Source organism: Eufriesea mexicana, unplaced genomic scaffold, assembly GCF_001483705.2.
Source record: "Eufriesea mexicana isolate 0111107269 unplaced genomic scaffold, ASM148370v2 scaffold596, whole genome shotgun sequence".
Classification (NCBI taxonomy): domain Eukaryota; kingdom Metazoa; phylum Arthropoda; class Insecta; order Hymenoptera; family Apidae; genus Eufriesea; species Eufriesea mexicana.
In genome coordinates, this window is record NW_016908754.1 from 1,239,137 (window position 1) to 1,254,234 (window position 15,098).

The 15,098-nt window shown below is 46.5% G+C and overlaps 1 protein-coding gene across 2 annotated transcripts in view; it reads right to left on the reverse strand.

Annotated features, from left to right (window-relative positions):
- The window catches only part of knockout (Stork-head domain-containing protein knockout), a 126,112-nt gene that overhangs the window by 45,440 nt on the left and 65,574 nt on the right, over positions 1-15,098 (reverse strand). For both annotated transcript variants that reach the window (XM_017897956.1, XM_017897955.1), the window contains exon 2: positions 10,676-10,933. In XM_017897956.1, the coding sequence (XP_017753445.1) occupies positions 10,676-10,876 (201 nt within the window). In that variant the 5' untranslated portion in view covers positions 10,877-10,933. The remainder of the gene's footprint in view (positions 1-10,675; positions 10,934-15,098) is intronic.

Below are 15,098 nucleotides of genomic sequence, written 5' to 3' on the forward strand. Positions count from 1 at the left end.
CCGATCGCTTGGAACTCCGCTTTTCTTGCTCCGCTGCACACCGGAGAAGAAAGCGATTTCTTCGTTACGTTGTCTCTGCGCTCTGTGGTCTAACAGAGCGATTAACCCCTTGATCTCGAGGCAACAGTCGGATCTCGATCATCGGAAAGCAGACAGAGAGGATCGCAGCAGGGGACAGTAAGATAGTATTCCGATTATTTTTTCCAACTCTGTTCGTACGATACCAACGTGAGATGATCGTCTCGCATCGTTTCGGATGCAGGAAGAAATCGGTTAGGATGAGATCAACGTGGCGTAGATCCGCCATTTTCTAAGCAGGATGGAAAAAGGCGCGCGTCTGCGAGCAATGCACGAAGAAAGTTGTCGAAGGATGTGTAAACGGTACGTAAACTCGATGGTGGTTCTTCTCGAGCCGCCATTGCTTCCGATAATACTCGACCAAGAGGAAAAAGAGAAGACGGGTTGACGCAGAAAGCAAGGTACGCCTCGAAATACGCGCAGAAGGAAAGAATGAGGGGCAAGAGGGGAAAGAGCTCTCGCAATAGCGTTGCTAATCGGCTCGCTGTTCCTGGTGCACGTTACGTTTATATTGCTATTTCTTTGCCGGCAATGAACTTGCGGCAATTCACTCTACAGGGTATACGGTCGTTGGCTGCCCACTAATTATTATGCAATATGCTAGCCATGCTCTCGCGAGCATGCTTATCCTTTTAGAGGCTCGGCTACGAGAGGCCGTAAGAACCTAGCGACGAGTCGAAGAAACGGACGCCTCGAGGAAGTCGATTCTGCAGTTCGACAATGGGAACCATCCTCAGAGAATTTTTGTCCGTGGTTTAAGCACGAGTGACGGATTATTCGTGGGGTGACGAGAGGTTCTGCACGTGACGAATAATAGGTAATCGTGGATGACGTGTTAACCCTTTGACTGCCACGCTAAGATCACATGTTTCGTTCAGGACGCAGTGCACAGTGCACAGCGCACAGTGTACCGCTAGATGCAAGATTTGTTCTAATTATGTTTCTGATCGATATTCTAGTAAAAATTTTTAATTGTTCAATGGGGCACTATTTATTTCAAAGTACCGTCCAATTAGAGGTTATTTTCAAAATGCACTAACTGTCAATTTTCATTCAATTTTTACAATTGTAAGTAGTTGAGGTACTCTCTTTACCAATGACCGTCACAGGAGAAACAGTGTCCGGTCATATATGACCAACACTTGGCAATCAAAGTGTTAATGCGCCTTTTCGTCCATCGGGGGTCAAGGTAGAGGTTTCTTTGACAGGAATCGGACTCCAGGAGCTCCAAGATCGATAGAAACCCATCGAAATTCGATTCGAATTTAATTTACATATTCCTCGAAGTGTGGAACGTCGAGGATCGAAGAGTCGAGTAACCGAAATGTCATCTCCCATGAGAGAGAGAAGAGGCAGAGAGTTTGGATGCGAAAGCAAATTATAGAATTGGATAGACGTAAAAGGAAGTCGGAGTAAAAGTCTCGTTTTTCATCCGACCAAGGAGTGCCGGTGTTTTTCTCGAAAGATGGAAAGTGCCGGGAAAAATCGAAGCATTCGTCGACTCCCTGTTGCCCGATAGACCCCCCGATCTGGACGTCGAATTTTAATCAGTAGCCCCCCAGTGCCTGTGTGGGCACGCGGCTCGCGAACATAAATCACGATAACATAATTTATATGCTAATACCGCGAGTGCAGCGCGCGCGTTCGCACGAACGCAATGCAGAGTAAGGGGTCTAACTGGGTGTAACTACGTACCCGACTACTCCACATAGGCGTCCACCTTCTCGTATCGTCGCTACATCTATCGAGAACGAATCTTAAACCATTCACTTAGCCAGTAAAGCCATCGAGTAAGCATCTCGACGATTTTTCGTTTAACTCACTAGCGCCACCGTGGCACGTATCTAGGACGAACTTGTAAATATCGTACATATCTTTGAATTATCTTCTAATTTCATCGATATACTCTTGCACGATATCGTTGACACAAAGTTTCCAGCCTTACGTCTAACTCTTTCGGTCGTACTCGTGACGGAACCTTGGTTCATCAGCACCTAAGTCCCTCATCTTTGTTCCATAAGTAAATTTCAACTACTTCGAATCTTCCTTATATTCTCCTCGTCGAGTCTAACTCAAATTGTCGGAAATTGTCGTAAATCGACGTAACTCGTCTTTTTCGACGAATATTTCGCGAATGGAGACGCCAATGGGTAGTCGGGGTTGCCAGGAACGTCGTTCTATGTCATCGTAAACTTGAAACTGAGGGACCACTGGCCGGTGGGACGGAAAGGGAGCACGCGGCGTGGAGGGCGAGGGGGAAGGGGCTAGGTCTCGTTGATTTTTTTGCAATTAAATTGGCAAACAAATAAAGGAAGACGCGCCTGCGAGGTGAATGGGCATCCTGCGGATAAACGAGTTCTCGCGCTGCAGATAAAAGTCTGTGTCTGTTCACGGTGCACGGCTGCACGCCATGATGCTGATTTACGAAGTCGACGACGACCGCCGTTCGACGCTCAGAAGCGGTCGAGGATCTCGTTTCGATATTATATCTGGGAAATCGTCTGCGAATGCCGAACGGCGAATCTTATAGGTCGATTATCGGGGTAAACAACCGTGCAAGTTGGCCGTAACCGAGTCCGGATTACGGAATAGCCGTGTTCCTCCGGGTCGTTCGCTGGAGAATGACGCGTCGCGCTGCCACGACCGTGTAATCTTAATCGTCGAGTAGACATCGATGTACCACGCCATAGTCTGCGTGGTGCCGTGATACCGCGTCGGTGCATCGAAAACGTCCCCTTTTTCTTAACCCCTTCCAGTATTTTCACGAGTCTGACTCGTGATAAAGATTTTTGGTCAAACATGAATATCACGAGCCAGACGCGTGAACAGAAAGTCGGCCCAAACATGGATATCACGAGTCAGACTCGTGAACAGAACATTTTTCTAAATATAGCTTTGAAATTGTCATCTATTATAAAATATAATATATTTATAATATTTATTAAAGGAAAAAGGATTAAAATTTACTTCCCCAACAGTAGTGTCGCGTAAAACCGACTGTATCACGCGTATTTACATTTCGACTCGTATTCCGACTGTTTCCCAGCATCAGTCTGGGTCTGTTTACCACGCGTTGATGACTACCGTTTGGGCCCGGATTTCGTTCGAGCTAAATGGCACGGGAAGGGGTTAATTAATATCCCCGATCGGGTCAAAGCTGTTGCAGCTTGGCTCCCTTTCCTTTTCTCCTCACCGTCGCCATTTGTGTCGCCCGTCGTGGTCGTAGCACGCGTAACGGTCGGATTAGACCATGCACGTGAGACTCGTCGTGGCCTGCACGATCGGAAGTCGCGAACCTGAACGGCATATTAAGAAGCGCGACTCGCAGTGGCGCGATTTGATTAATGCGCTCGGAAATTGTATGTTTGATGAAGAAATTTGCTGCCAATTACCCCGCGACTTTTTAATTCCGCTGTCGGCGATAGAGGGAGACAGCCTGCGACCGGCAACTATCCGAGCGTTTGAAAGTTCTCTTAAACGGTTTTGTCTGTTTACCCGTTTTATTTCGCTTTCTTGCCGCGATTTAAACCGCCGGTCTTCACGGTTAATCGAGAGTATTCGAGGAAAAAACGGCGCGAAGTGAAATGCAATAAAAAGGAAGGATTTCCCGAGCGATACCGCTTCCTTCTCCGCCATTTTTCAGTCTCTCTGACGCACGGCGACTAACGCTAGGTAGCGCTAGGATCTTCGTGGGACGATGCACGCCTGGCGACGCGACGCGACGCGTCGTGCTCCGAATGTTCCGACGGTTATACGCGTCTGTAGAAAATGTTTGTAATCAAATATCGAAGTCTCGGCTGTTGAGATTGTAAAGAAGTGAATGTAACAAACCGGTATCCTTGGTTACACTGCGGTTATGGGCGGAGAAGGCCGGCACAAAGCACGGTGTTTTTGCGGCTGTGCTCGTGGCAGAAATCGCCATGCGGATGGAAAGTGTCCGCTCGATTGCTGCATCGGCCATCTTCAAGGTAACGCGATCAACGTATCGTAATAACGGTCATTTAAGGACAGATCGTGGCGATTCGCACGAGGAAACGGAGGAGCCAAGGTAAATATCGCAACGAGAATGCGCCGATCTGACGCATTAATCTGAGGAATTAAATCCTAATTAGGAAGCACGACTGTAAACAGACTGTTGCCTATCTAGATATCTTCTTTACGCTCCTTTTTATATATACTGTTGTTCGGAGCTTATATAAATCGATTAACAACGCGGGCTGGTCTTTTGACACTCTGTCCGCTGTCAAAATCCTCGATGCGTCTGTATTTTCGCGTATATACGTCGTCTACTCGCGATGACGTCTTCGAAGCGACACGACTAGACTTAATAACGGTAATTCGAAAGGAACACGGCAATTTTCACTTCTTCCGAGTCCGTTACGGTGGTTTAGGAACCGAACATAACCTCTTAATCATCCGTCGTTGCTGATACATTTCTGATAATTTTTTGGAAACGAATTAAACGAGAAACTCGGACGGATCGAAATTTATAGAACGATCTACTCCTTCTTCTTCTTCTTCTTCTTCTCCTTCTGGCAAGGGCTTGCGCAAAGCTAGCCGAGATATATGCGGCCCATTGTATTGTTCGCCAGCGGAGAGAGGCATTGTTGCTCAAACTGACACTAGACCGGAGGAGAGGGTGCGGGATTCACGGCGTATCAGCATGAACGGATCCTAAATCGCCGTGGGGCTGCGAGCTGTGGTCCAGCTCGGGCGGTAATCCAACCTAAGCGACCAAAGGAGTTCCTTCGGCTCGCAGAGGGCGTCCCTTATCTTTATGCATATTTCACGGCGTTTTGCGTCGGGCGAATGCTCGTGCGGAAACGAGGAACTCGGCCGCGTGTGTATTGCATCTTTACGACTTGCCCGCCATAGAAACCTTTCCGGCGAGATGCAACGTGCACGTGCGCATGCGCCCGTGCGCTCGAACATGGCCAGTCATACATGCGTTCTAGCCGGCGATACTTGCTCTACCAGTTGCCGAGAATACTATTTCCAAGATCGACCAGGAACTGTTCACGGTCTAACGAGGTCCGTTCCCGGGGAAATTATCGTTTTATCGAGATGTTTTACCCGCGATCCGGTAGGTTGCGAGAGTTTTCACGATTTCCCCTTGCTAATACGCTCCTGAGATCGTTCTACCGTACTATACGCGATTCTATCCTTGGGTAATTATTCATCCAGAAAACACGCGGGAATTTTTAAATATTTCTTTCAATTTCATCCACATCTTTATTTTTTAATTTGCCAAATTCGAGAATTGCAATTTCTCAAATTTAAATTCCAAATCGTAGTCTAGATCGATTTCTCTATTTTCCAAGTCTTTTCAATCAGAAAACTCAAATTTTTTGGATTCAAATGCAAAAGTAAACGCGTAGGGTATATCTCCAGAGGCAAAACACGTTTCTCGACGCGGTGTGCGAGTAATCGCGAAACGACTTTAGCGAGGACCAAGCATCAAGGTCCCCCTGTCGCAACGTCTGGTGGGACCCAATTTCTCCACCTGTTACCGACACACGGACCCCACGGGTACGCTCGCCAAAACGAGACACCGAGTTGGAGCCTAAAACTACCGTTGATACGATTTCCGCGTGGAGATGGTCGGAGAAGTCTCTGGAAATCCACGGCGTGTCTTAGACAGGACGTACTTCGGATGCGAGACACACGCGGAATGTGATCTACGCGCGTCTTGCATGTATAATGTGGCGGTACTGTTGCGCAAGGCTCGTGTACACAGGTTCGTTCCTTAACGCGGTATCAGCGCCGGCGCGGAGCATCTATCACGCGTCAAGATTTCAGCCTTATCCTATGCTCGGTTTAATTTCACCCGGCTACCGTTAACCGGATGTTATCCGAATGCATAAACAATGGCTGCTGGGCGTGAGCTAAGTATCCAGCCGTTTGTCGCCGAATAACCTCGACGCCGGGTTTTCGTCGAGAAAGCGTGGGACTATCAATACGAATTTGCATAGATCGATAACCTATACGCCTCATCGGTGTCCCGCGGAAATATCGAACGCTTTTACGACGATATTAAACGCCTCCTTGATCCAGCCTCACCTGGCAAACGCATTAACCGCGGAGCAGAACTTTTGGTGCAACGGTAAATCGAGTCTCTGCGGATTTCACCTCCTTCGACCGAGTTTCTTCCATTTTCCAGAGGCAACCTGGCTTTTCCACGCTCCTCTCTCTTTCTCTCGCGTCGCGATATTTGCATTAGCAGTGCATTAATCCGTGAAGTTTTACTCCCATTTGCTATCCGTTTCCGCGTGCGACGGGGTAACGCGATTCCCTCTGCTGCATCCACAGCACGAGACGAGTCGCCAGCTCTAGGATCGTGTTTCACGTTCAGGCGGAAAATGTATCGCAAATATGCGTGTTCCTGGCATAATATCCGCAATAAAACGAAGGTTTCACTCCGCTCTGTAATGGAGTACGTTGTTTATGCAGTAGGGACTCGTGGTGTTTATAATCGGACGGGGGAAGATTGTTTCTAGGAGTGACGCTTGTCTGTCATGGCGTCGCACAAGGTTTCACTCCGCTCTGTAATGGAGTACGTTGTTTATGCAGTAGGGACTCGAGGTGTTTATAATCGGACGGGGGAAGATTGTTTCTAGGAGTGACGCTTGTCTGTCATGGCGTCGCGAGAGAAATAACAGTTTATCCTGTGGGAAATATAGGAAAGAAAAGAAGGGAGAGAGAACTAAATTTTGTTTCAGGTTTAAATTAAAAGAATATATATTTTATGTAAACTAATGTGATGGCGAGGACTAGCAAGGAATTGGACTGTCGCGTTCTGCCACAATGCTGGTCCAGGCTATACTCTTCGTCGTTGCACTTCAATATATCCGAATATCGAGTCGGTTCGAAGGCGAACGATAGATTTCACGGGCTCCGAGTAAAGTTTGCCCTGATATCGATCGCCAAAGTTGGCTTGATTACGGCGACCCTGAGTAAACTTGCTCGCCCCTTGTGTAAGCTCTAGATTATGATCGAGGAACGTTCGAAAGGTTGACTTTTACCACGAAATACTGGCCCTTGTTATCGCGCAAACATTATCATCGCGGATGAAGACTCAGGCGATATAACAGGGGTCCAGAGGTTTTTCCTGGTTTCAGAAAATTCGCGAGCGTGAGGATGTTTGGTGGTCGAAAAATAAAACGTTTTATTATCAGCGTGGACGAGGACACAAGCAATATAATAGGAATCCAGAGCTTTCTTCCTGTTTTCAGAAAATTCGCGAGAGCAAGGGTGTTCGGTGGTCGAAAATAAAACGCTTTATTATCATCGCGAACGAAGATGCAGGCGATATAACAGGGGGTACAGGGGGGTTTTTCCTCGTTTCAGAAAATTCACGAGAGCAAGATGTTCCGTGGTCGAAAAATAAAACGTTTCATTATCACCGCGGATGAAGACTCAGGCGATTTAACAGGGGTCCAGAGGTTTTTCCTGGTTTTAGAAAATTCGCGAGAGCAAGGGTGTTCGGTGGTCGAAAATAAAACGCTTTATTATCATCGCGAACGAAGATGCAGGCGATATAACAGGGGGTACAGGGGGGTTTTTCCTCGTTTCAAAAAATTCGCGAGGGTGAAGAAGTTTGATGGTCGAAAAATAAAACGTTTTATTATCATCGTGGACGAGGACGCAGACACAATATAATAGGAATCCAGAGCTTTTTTCTTCCTTTCAGAAAATTCGCGAGGGTAAGGATGTTTGGTGGTCGATAATTAAAACGTTTCATTGTCATGGCGAACGAAGATGCAGACGATATAATACGGGGGTCCAGGGAGGTTTTCCCTCGTTTCAGAAAATTCGTGAGATTCAGATATTTGGGTGGTCAAAAAATGGAACGTTTCATTATCATCGCGGATGAAGACTCAGGCGATATAACAGGGGTCCAGAGATTCTTCCTCGTTTCAGAAAATTCGCAAGCACGAGGATGTTCGGTGGCCAAAAAATAAAACGTTTCATTATCATCGCGGATGAAGACGCAGGCGATATAACAGAGGTCCAGAGGGGTTTTTCCTCGTTTCAGAAAATTCGCGAGGGTAAGGATGTTTGGTGGTCGATAATTAAAACGTTTCATTGTCATGGCGAACGAAGATGCAGACGATATAATACGGGGGTCCAGGGAGGTTTTCCCTCGTTTCAGAAAATTCGTGAGGTTCAGATATTTGGATGATCAAAAAATGAAACGTTTTCTGAAATAATCGTTAGCGTGCGAGTATCCCGTTGCGCTATAGCAAAATGGACGGTCGCTGTTGGTTAGCGCTCGTGTGTCGCGCTTTCACTCCGCGGGACAGGTTTAATTTCATGTCCGATCATTTCACAGATATTACTAATTATAATACGCCCTTGTTTTCGAGCGGTCTAGGCGATTTTAATTTAACGTCTCAATAATTGGCGAATCCGTTCCGGGACGAAAGCGACGCCGATCGTTGGAACGATCGTGCAATTATCCGTTAATCGTCCCAAAGTTTCGGTCCCGTGCAATCACGCGAAATTTACGAGCAAAAGCACAATCAGATTCGGTCGATATTTATCTAAGCCCGCGTACTTGTTACCCGGTATAATAATATTCTAAGGAGAGCGTGGAGCATACTTGGCCGACTGGAGCGAGATGGGATCTTTGCTGTAGCCGCTCGATCGCTCGGGTACACGTCGATAATATCTCTCTGCGAGTGAGTCGCGGCGAACAATAATTAACGGTGGCAATAAATAAGCTGGTCCCCGTATTGTGAAACGATAACGCCGGTTGTAAATGCGGCAGTTTCTGCCGCCGTTCTAATTAGTCTGACAATTATGGCGCGTTGATCCAATTCGCCGTAAGATTATACCTCGCTTATCGGCTCGGACACGACACCGTTTCACACTCTTATGCTTCGTAATTCGCCGGGCAGAAAATGGCCAATAAACCGCGTCGCGCCTGCTACCACTCTCGCGTCACTTTCTGGCCTACGGCCTAAAGAAAGCCGCAAGAGAGCGAGGGAAGACAGCTTTCCATGGGGTGCGATCGCATGGCGATATGCAAAACAAGACGAGGGTGGCCGAGACGCCATTATCGATTCTTCCTCCACTGCCTTTTCCTCGTCCCCGACATCTGTCTTCCATCCATTCATCGATCCCACGTTTCCCCCCCGTGCAAGCGAACATCGCCTTTAGACATCTTTGATCTCCGATACCCACCCTCTCCGCTCAATAGCTCGCGATCTCGCGAAAGGGCAAACGAAAGCTTTCACCAAAGTTTCCGCTCTTCTATTCGCCGTTCCCTAACCTAGCTTTTACTCCCCAGGAAATACTACCTTCCCAATATATACCTAGGTCGAGGTCCCGATTTCTCTTCCAAAGTGCCATTTTTACGATTCGAATTTCGCATTCATTCGAATGGAAGGAAAAGCGTGAAACGGTGAAAAGGCTGCGCATAATCCCATCGACAACGGGATTTATTTCTCGAGTTTTGTGAAAAGAAGTTAGGTAGCAGATGGGACACACGGTAGCGGGTCAAAGATGTCGGAAATGGTAGCAAAGGTGCAATCGGTGGCATTGTAACAGCTCAAACGATTCGGCCCGAGCTAAACTATCATCGTGGTCTTTCGGAACGGTCGCTGCGCCACTCGGAGCAGCCGTGGTTAACGTTCCCCCGGAGGGTGCTCCACCCTCGACGAGTGCTCATTGAAAGCGGAGAGCGCTCTTGCCGTTGAAAGGCGTGTCCCAATTTGATTTCCTTTGCCTGGCAGGGAGCACCGCGATGGACCCCTCCGAACGAAGGTGTGGTCGATGAACGACCTGTCTCCAAGGGATACGCGTCGATTGACTAAATTGGCAATGGTTCGTTTGACAGGTTGTTTACGCGAGGATCGGGACCCGCGGATGTATATAACGCGTTGGGCCCCGACTAGGGTCCAAGTGTGGCTTTATCACGTTCACGACCCGCGTCGCGTAAAGTTGCAACGTACTCGCGAAAAGAAGCCTCGCGGGAAGGATTACGACACGTGGAAGAGTGTACGAGACCATAGAACATCCGCCACTTAACTCGTTGCCTCGTCCTATCCCCCACCGTTAAGGTTGCCTGGCAAAATTGCTCGTAATTCATATTGTCTCATTCCGGCGTAACGGTGCATCCAATCAACGCCAATCTCGCTTCGGAAACGCTGAGTTGTAAAAACGGCCGCGTCCAGTTCGCGGAGGGACACACCGTGCCCCGTTTCGTCGCGCTTATGTAGATACGTGGTGGAGGCCTAATCTGGCCATTTTCCAGCAGTAATTTCCACCGGCGCGCTGTGGCGGAGGGGGACGGAAGGACGCGAGGATGCGACAGCGTAACGAAATGTCGCCGTCGTGGGGCACACGTGGAACGGCTACCCCTTGGAGCACGGCATAAACCGTGTAACTAGTCGTGTTTGCTGGCGAATAAAAAAGGAAGTGGTCGGTATAATGGACGGACAGTCGGTAGCCGCGGTACGGTTGTAACGGATCGTTACATGGAAAAATGTCCAGCCAGCCGGCTAGCTCGAACGCTGGAATGCGCTCCGCGGGCTATGCTAGAGAAGTACGTATAGGGATAATTCAGGATAACGCGGCGTGTACGTCGACTCACCTGAAACAAATTGTAACCTTTATCGTACATCCACATCTCGTCGGCTGGATGCTCCTTGGGACTCTCCCGTTGGCTGGCGTTCAGAACCTGAGGAGGCGGACCCCTGGTCAGCTGAATCGCCAGGGACCTTTGTAAGAGCAAGAGGCATCGGGAGGGTCCCGAGCCTCCGGGGCCCGTCCCGTCTCCCAACATCGAGGCCATTTTTCGAGGCCCGTTGCTAACGATTCCAAACACTCGGCGGCGGTGGCATCACGGGGTCTGAAAAACAGCAAACGAACCCGTTAACGTGTTTCTGATGTAGCAATCTCGCTGCGTCTCCTCTTTGGAAACAGAGCGAGTGAGAGAGAAACAGAGTCGGAGGGAAAAAAGGAAGCTGGAGTTCGAGTTAGATCGAAGATCGATTTACTTTTTTGCCTCCATCTTTGGAGCACTAATTTAGCAATCGAGTTTGATGAATTCGCACATCTCCAGACCCTAAAGCCTTTTCGTAGGTAGTTCGTAGAATCCTCTGAATTTCTTCGCATACTCGAGCTTTTATCGCGATAATTCTTATCCGCAGTTACGCCCAGGAATGATAACGCTCGCGGAGTTCGCTGTACCGTTATCCCGTTCGCGAAACTTTCGCGCAAACTCGAGTGTTGAGCATACCATCAGCGGTGAGATGGATGGATGGAGCGTTCGAGCGGCACTTTGCATTAGTTACATTATTCCACGAAGCTACTCGAGGATTCCTCCGACGTTCCTACGCGCGAGACCTCGTATCGACGCTTGGCAATTAGTGCCTCTCAAGACTAATTAAACTCCGTTGTAAAATGCCGCGAAGAGCTGTAAAACGCTGAACGCTCGGACCGATTTACAAAAAGGCTCGAGCCTGACATTTCCCTCGCGAATCGTAAACTTTCGAAATAACCCTGCGTGCGTTTCATTTCTCCGTGGAACATCTTCTCGACGATCGATTGGCATTTCAGCTGAAGAGTTAACAGCGACGATGACCAAACGTCAGAGGCATTCGAGGAACGAATGCACACTGTGCACACCGGAGGAAGTTCTCCACGCGTCACGTTCGGTTCACCCTCCTGCTTGCCCCTCGTTTCCTGCTGTTCATAAGGCAACGTCACGTTTCTCTTTATTGTATCGAGAACTACCACGTCGGTGGTCTAATTGATTTACGTCCTGCTCCCTTCGGTCATCAGCGGCCCGGCGGAATTTCATCCGCAAGACTCCGCGCGGCCACCGGGACCGGGACTCGGGAAAGGGTAGCAGAGAGCGAGAGAAGGGTTCCCGAGGAGAATGATGTACGAAGGGGACATGATTACACGAGGATGAGGGCTCCGAAGGCGAAACTCCGGTCGGAAGAAATTGTTTCACGGAGGATTCCTTTTTTGGAAACTTCGTTACGCGTCAGATGTGCCGGAGGACCCGGTGTCTGGTCCCTTTAGAGAATACCGTTTCGTTTCGTTTCGTGTCGTTTCGTTTCGCCACGAAAACGCATTTATCTCGGATTTATAGCAAAGTCCCGGCGACTTCTCCAGCCCCGGGCGAAGAAAAATGGCGCGGATAGGGGTGGGCCGTGATAACGCTGCGAATGAATATTATATCGCTTCGCGACGTGCCAAGGTACACGCTCTAAAATGCCTAGATCTTTTCGGTAAAATGGCACGGCCGTAAATTTGGCACGGAAGCCCGGCAATTACGGTCGCGTCGAATCGCCGGGCCCGGAAGGAATCAACGAAGTAATCTCGCGCCTTTGGCAACGCTCCAAGGCGCGGTCGATCCACACAATTCCTCTAATATAGCGTTGCAGTTTGCACTGCCTCGAAGAAATTGCACCGACCGTGGAATTCGCGAATATTTTGCTCTCTTTGCCTGTCCCCCGGGGTCAGTCTAAATTCATTGCCCCTGTAAACTTTTTCGCGTTCCGCGCTGGAACGCGAGAAGAAAGGAGACGCGTTGACAGTGTGATATGAAATTTCGCGGTGACGAATATCCACCTTCGTATTTACTCGTTTATTATTTTATTTTCTTTCGCAAATTACAAAATACTTCTTTATTCGGGAAATATTTCTTTTTCCTGCCTCTCTTGCGAAAGGAAATTTGAAAAGAAAATATTCCAAAATAAATTTATTTAACGTCAAACAAAATTATTATTATTATTGGATGTATATGTTGCATCTGTGTATATACTCATGGTGGACGGTTCTAATGTGGATAGAAATGGATACCAATATCTTGTACGATTTTTAATACTTAACAAATTAACCCCTTGCACTCTCAGTCATCGTTTGTTTTAATGCTATAACTTAAGCAATGACTGATGATAATTATATTAAGAACATCGAAATAAAATTATTCTATTCGTTCGTTTCTCACGCAAATTCATGATTTTCTTTTTGTAATTTTAGCATAAAGAGTATCAGTGAGCTTATAAAAATCTAAGAAGAGCTTCGAATTGCATCTACACAACGATGAAATCTTCGAGTCGAAAGGGTTAATATATTTAGATAATAATATTTAAATATTGACAACAATTCGAAATAAACTATTTCAAACAAAAAGATTCACACTATCTAGAAAATTCTTCTCTATCTCTATCACTCTTATTAACCCTTTGCACTCGAGAGACGCCCCCCTCAGTCGCCATTTGATAAAATTTCGAAGTTCCATATTAATTAATATATCAAATTTAAAATAATATAACATTGCGCGAGATATCGAAATTAAATAATTCTACGTGTTAATAATTCTACGATTTCTTATTTACTGCTCAAAAAATATCATCGTCCGTATAGCAGAAAATATTTCAACTCGTACCCTTCTTTAGCCAAAAAGTCGTAGAGCACAAAGGGTTAACACATGTTTATTCTTAAATGATTCTCATGTAACTATTTTATTCTGACACATTCTTACACAGTTTTAACATTTTTAAACATCATTCATACTAGAACTCCACTCGTATATATTGAATTTATCTGATCACACATGATTTTTCACTTATTCCATCTCATTCTCATTTACATTCATATAAAATCAACACTAACGCTCTCATAAAACCAACACTCGCATTTAGTACAGTTGTATATTGCATATGCAACTGCGATTACTATTCTTTCGTGTATTCTCACGGGGTTTTACACCAATGTTAAACCACTCTTCAAGAACTACACCATAATCTTAACTACCTGCTATCATACCAGTCGAATAAACTCGCGGCATCCGTTTCCTCGCGCGAATCAATTACCTCAACGTTCGAATCGATGATTGCACTATCATTAACTCTGTTGCACCTGAAATCGCCATTTTCCAACTTTTAATTAAAAATTCCGCGCTCCACGTTATCCCTATTTCCACTCTTCATCGTTTCTCATCCCTTTCCGTTGCTCTGCCAATTCTCATCGTAGATAAGAATATTAAATATCCTTTGTGTGACGAAGCCTCCTAGATCTCCAGTCCCAAGTGATCAAACTAACCAACAGACAAACGCATCCCAATCAAACCAAATTACTCACTCGAACTTTCACTTCGGGACGCAAATTTGCACACCGCGATTATTCATTTGGCAACTGTGACTCTGACCTGTTCCTCGTCGAGATGCGTTTTCTAAATAGATCGTTGGATAGCAGCAATGGATTGTTGGGTGGCAGCAAAACGACGGTGGTAAATAATAAACAATTTATCGTGAACTAACTTATTCTGAGCTTATGACTTTCACACTCTGACTATCTCTCAAAGAGCTGTCCCGTTTCACGCTCTTGCACCCTTATTTAACACGTTGAGTGCGTCGATTTTGCTATACTTTCGGCTCAGGTGACAGAGTTTGACGTACGCCCTGTCAAAGAATCTCTCAGTGTCTCTGAAACACCGCAGAGTTTCAGACAGATTTTCAAACTCGACTGAAAAATTGGTCTCCATGAAACGCGAAAGGTTAAGGGTTAAACAGAGTTAAAAATCGATTTCGATGCAGAATAAAGCTTCCGGTTCCTTAACACGTTGAGTGCGGCGCCGAATTATACTTTCTGCTCAGGTGGCAGCGGAATTTTTGGATCAAGGGTATTTTAACCCTTTGCACTCGACGATGTTTTCGTTACAGAAAAATAGTAATTCGAAGATTTTCTGTCATAACATCGAGGGTATCTTTAAAATGGCGAATAAGAAATCGCATGCAAATTAAGACGTAGAATTATTTTACTTCGATATTGCATGCATTGTTAGGTAATTTTGAATTTGATATGTTAATTAACATGGATCTTTAGAATCTAATTAAATGGTGACTGAGAGACGCCTCCCGAGTGCAAAGGGTTAAGTATAAAGATAATGGACCAGTAATGCCAGAAATTGACAGATACCAACAGCTGGTCGGAGCATTATTATACGTAGCAGTACTAGAACGGACAGATCCGCGAATATCGCTATTTTAACACTAGAA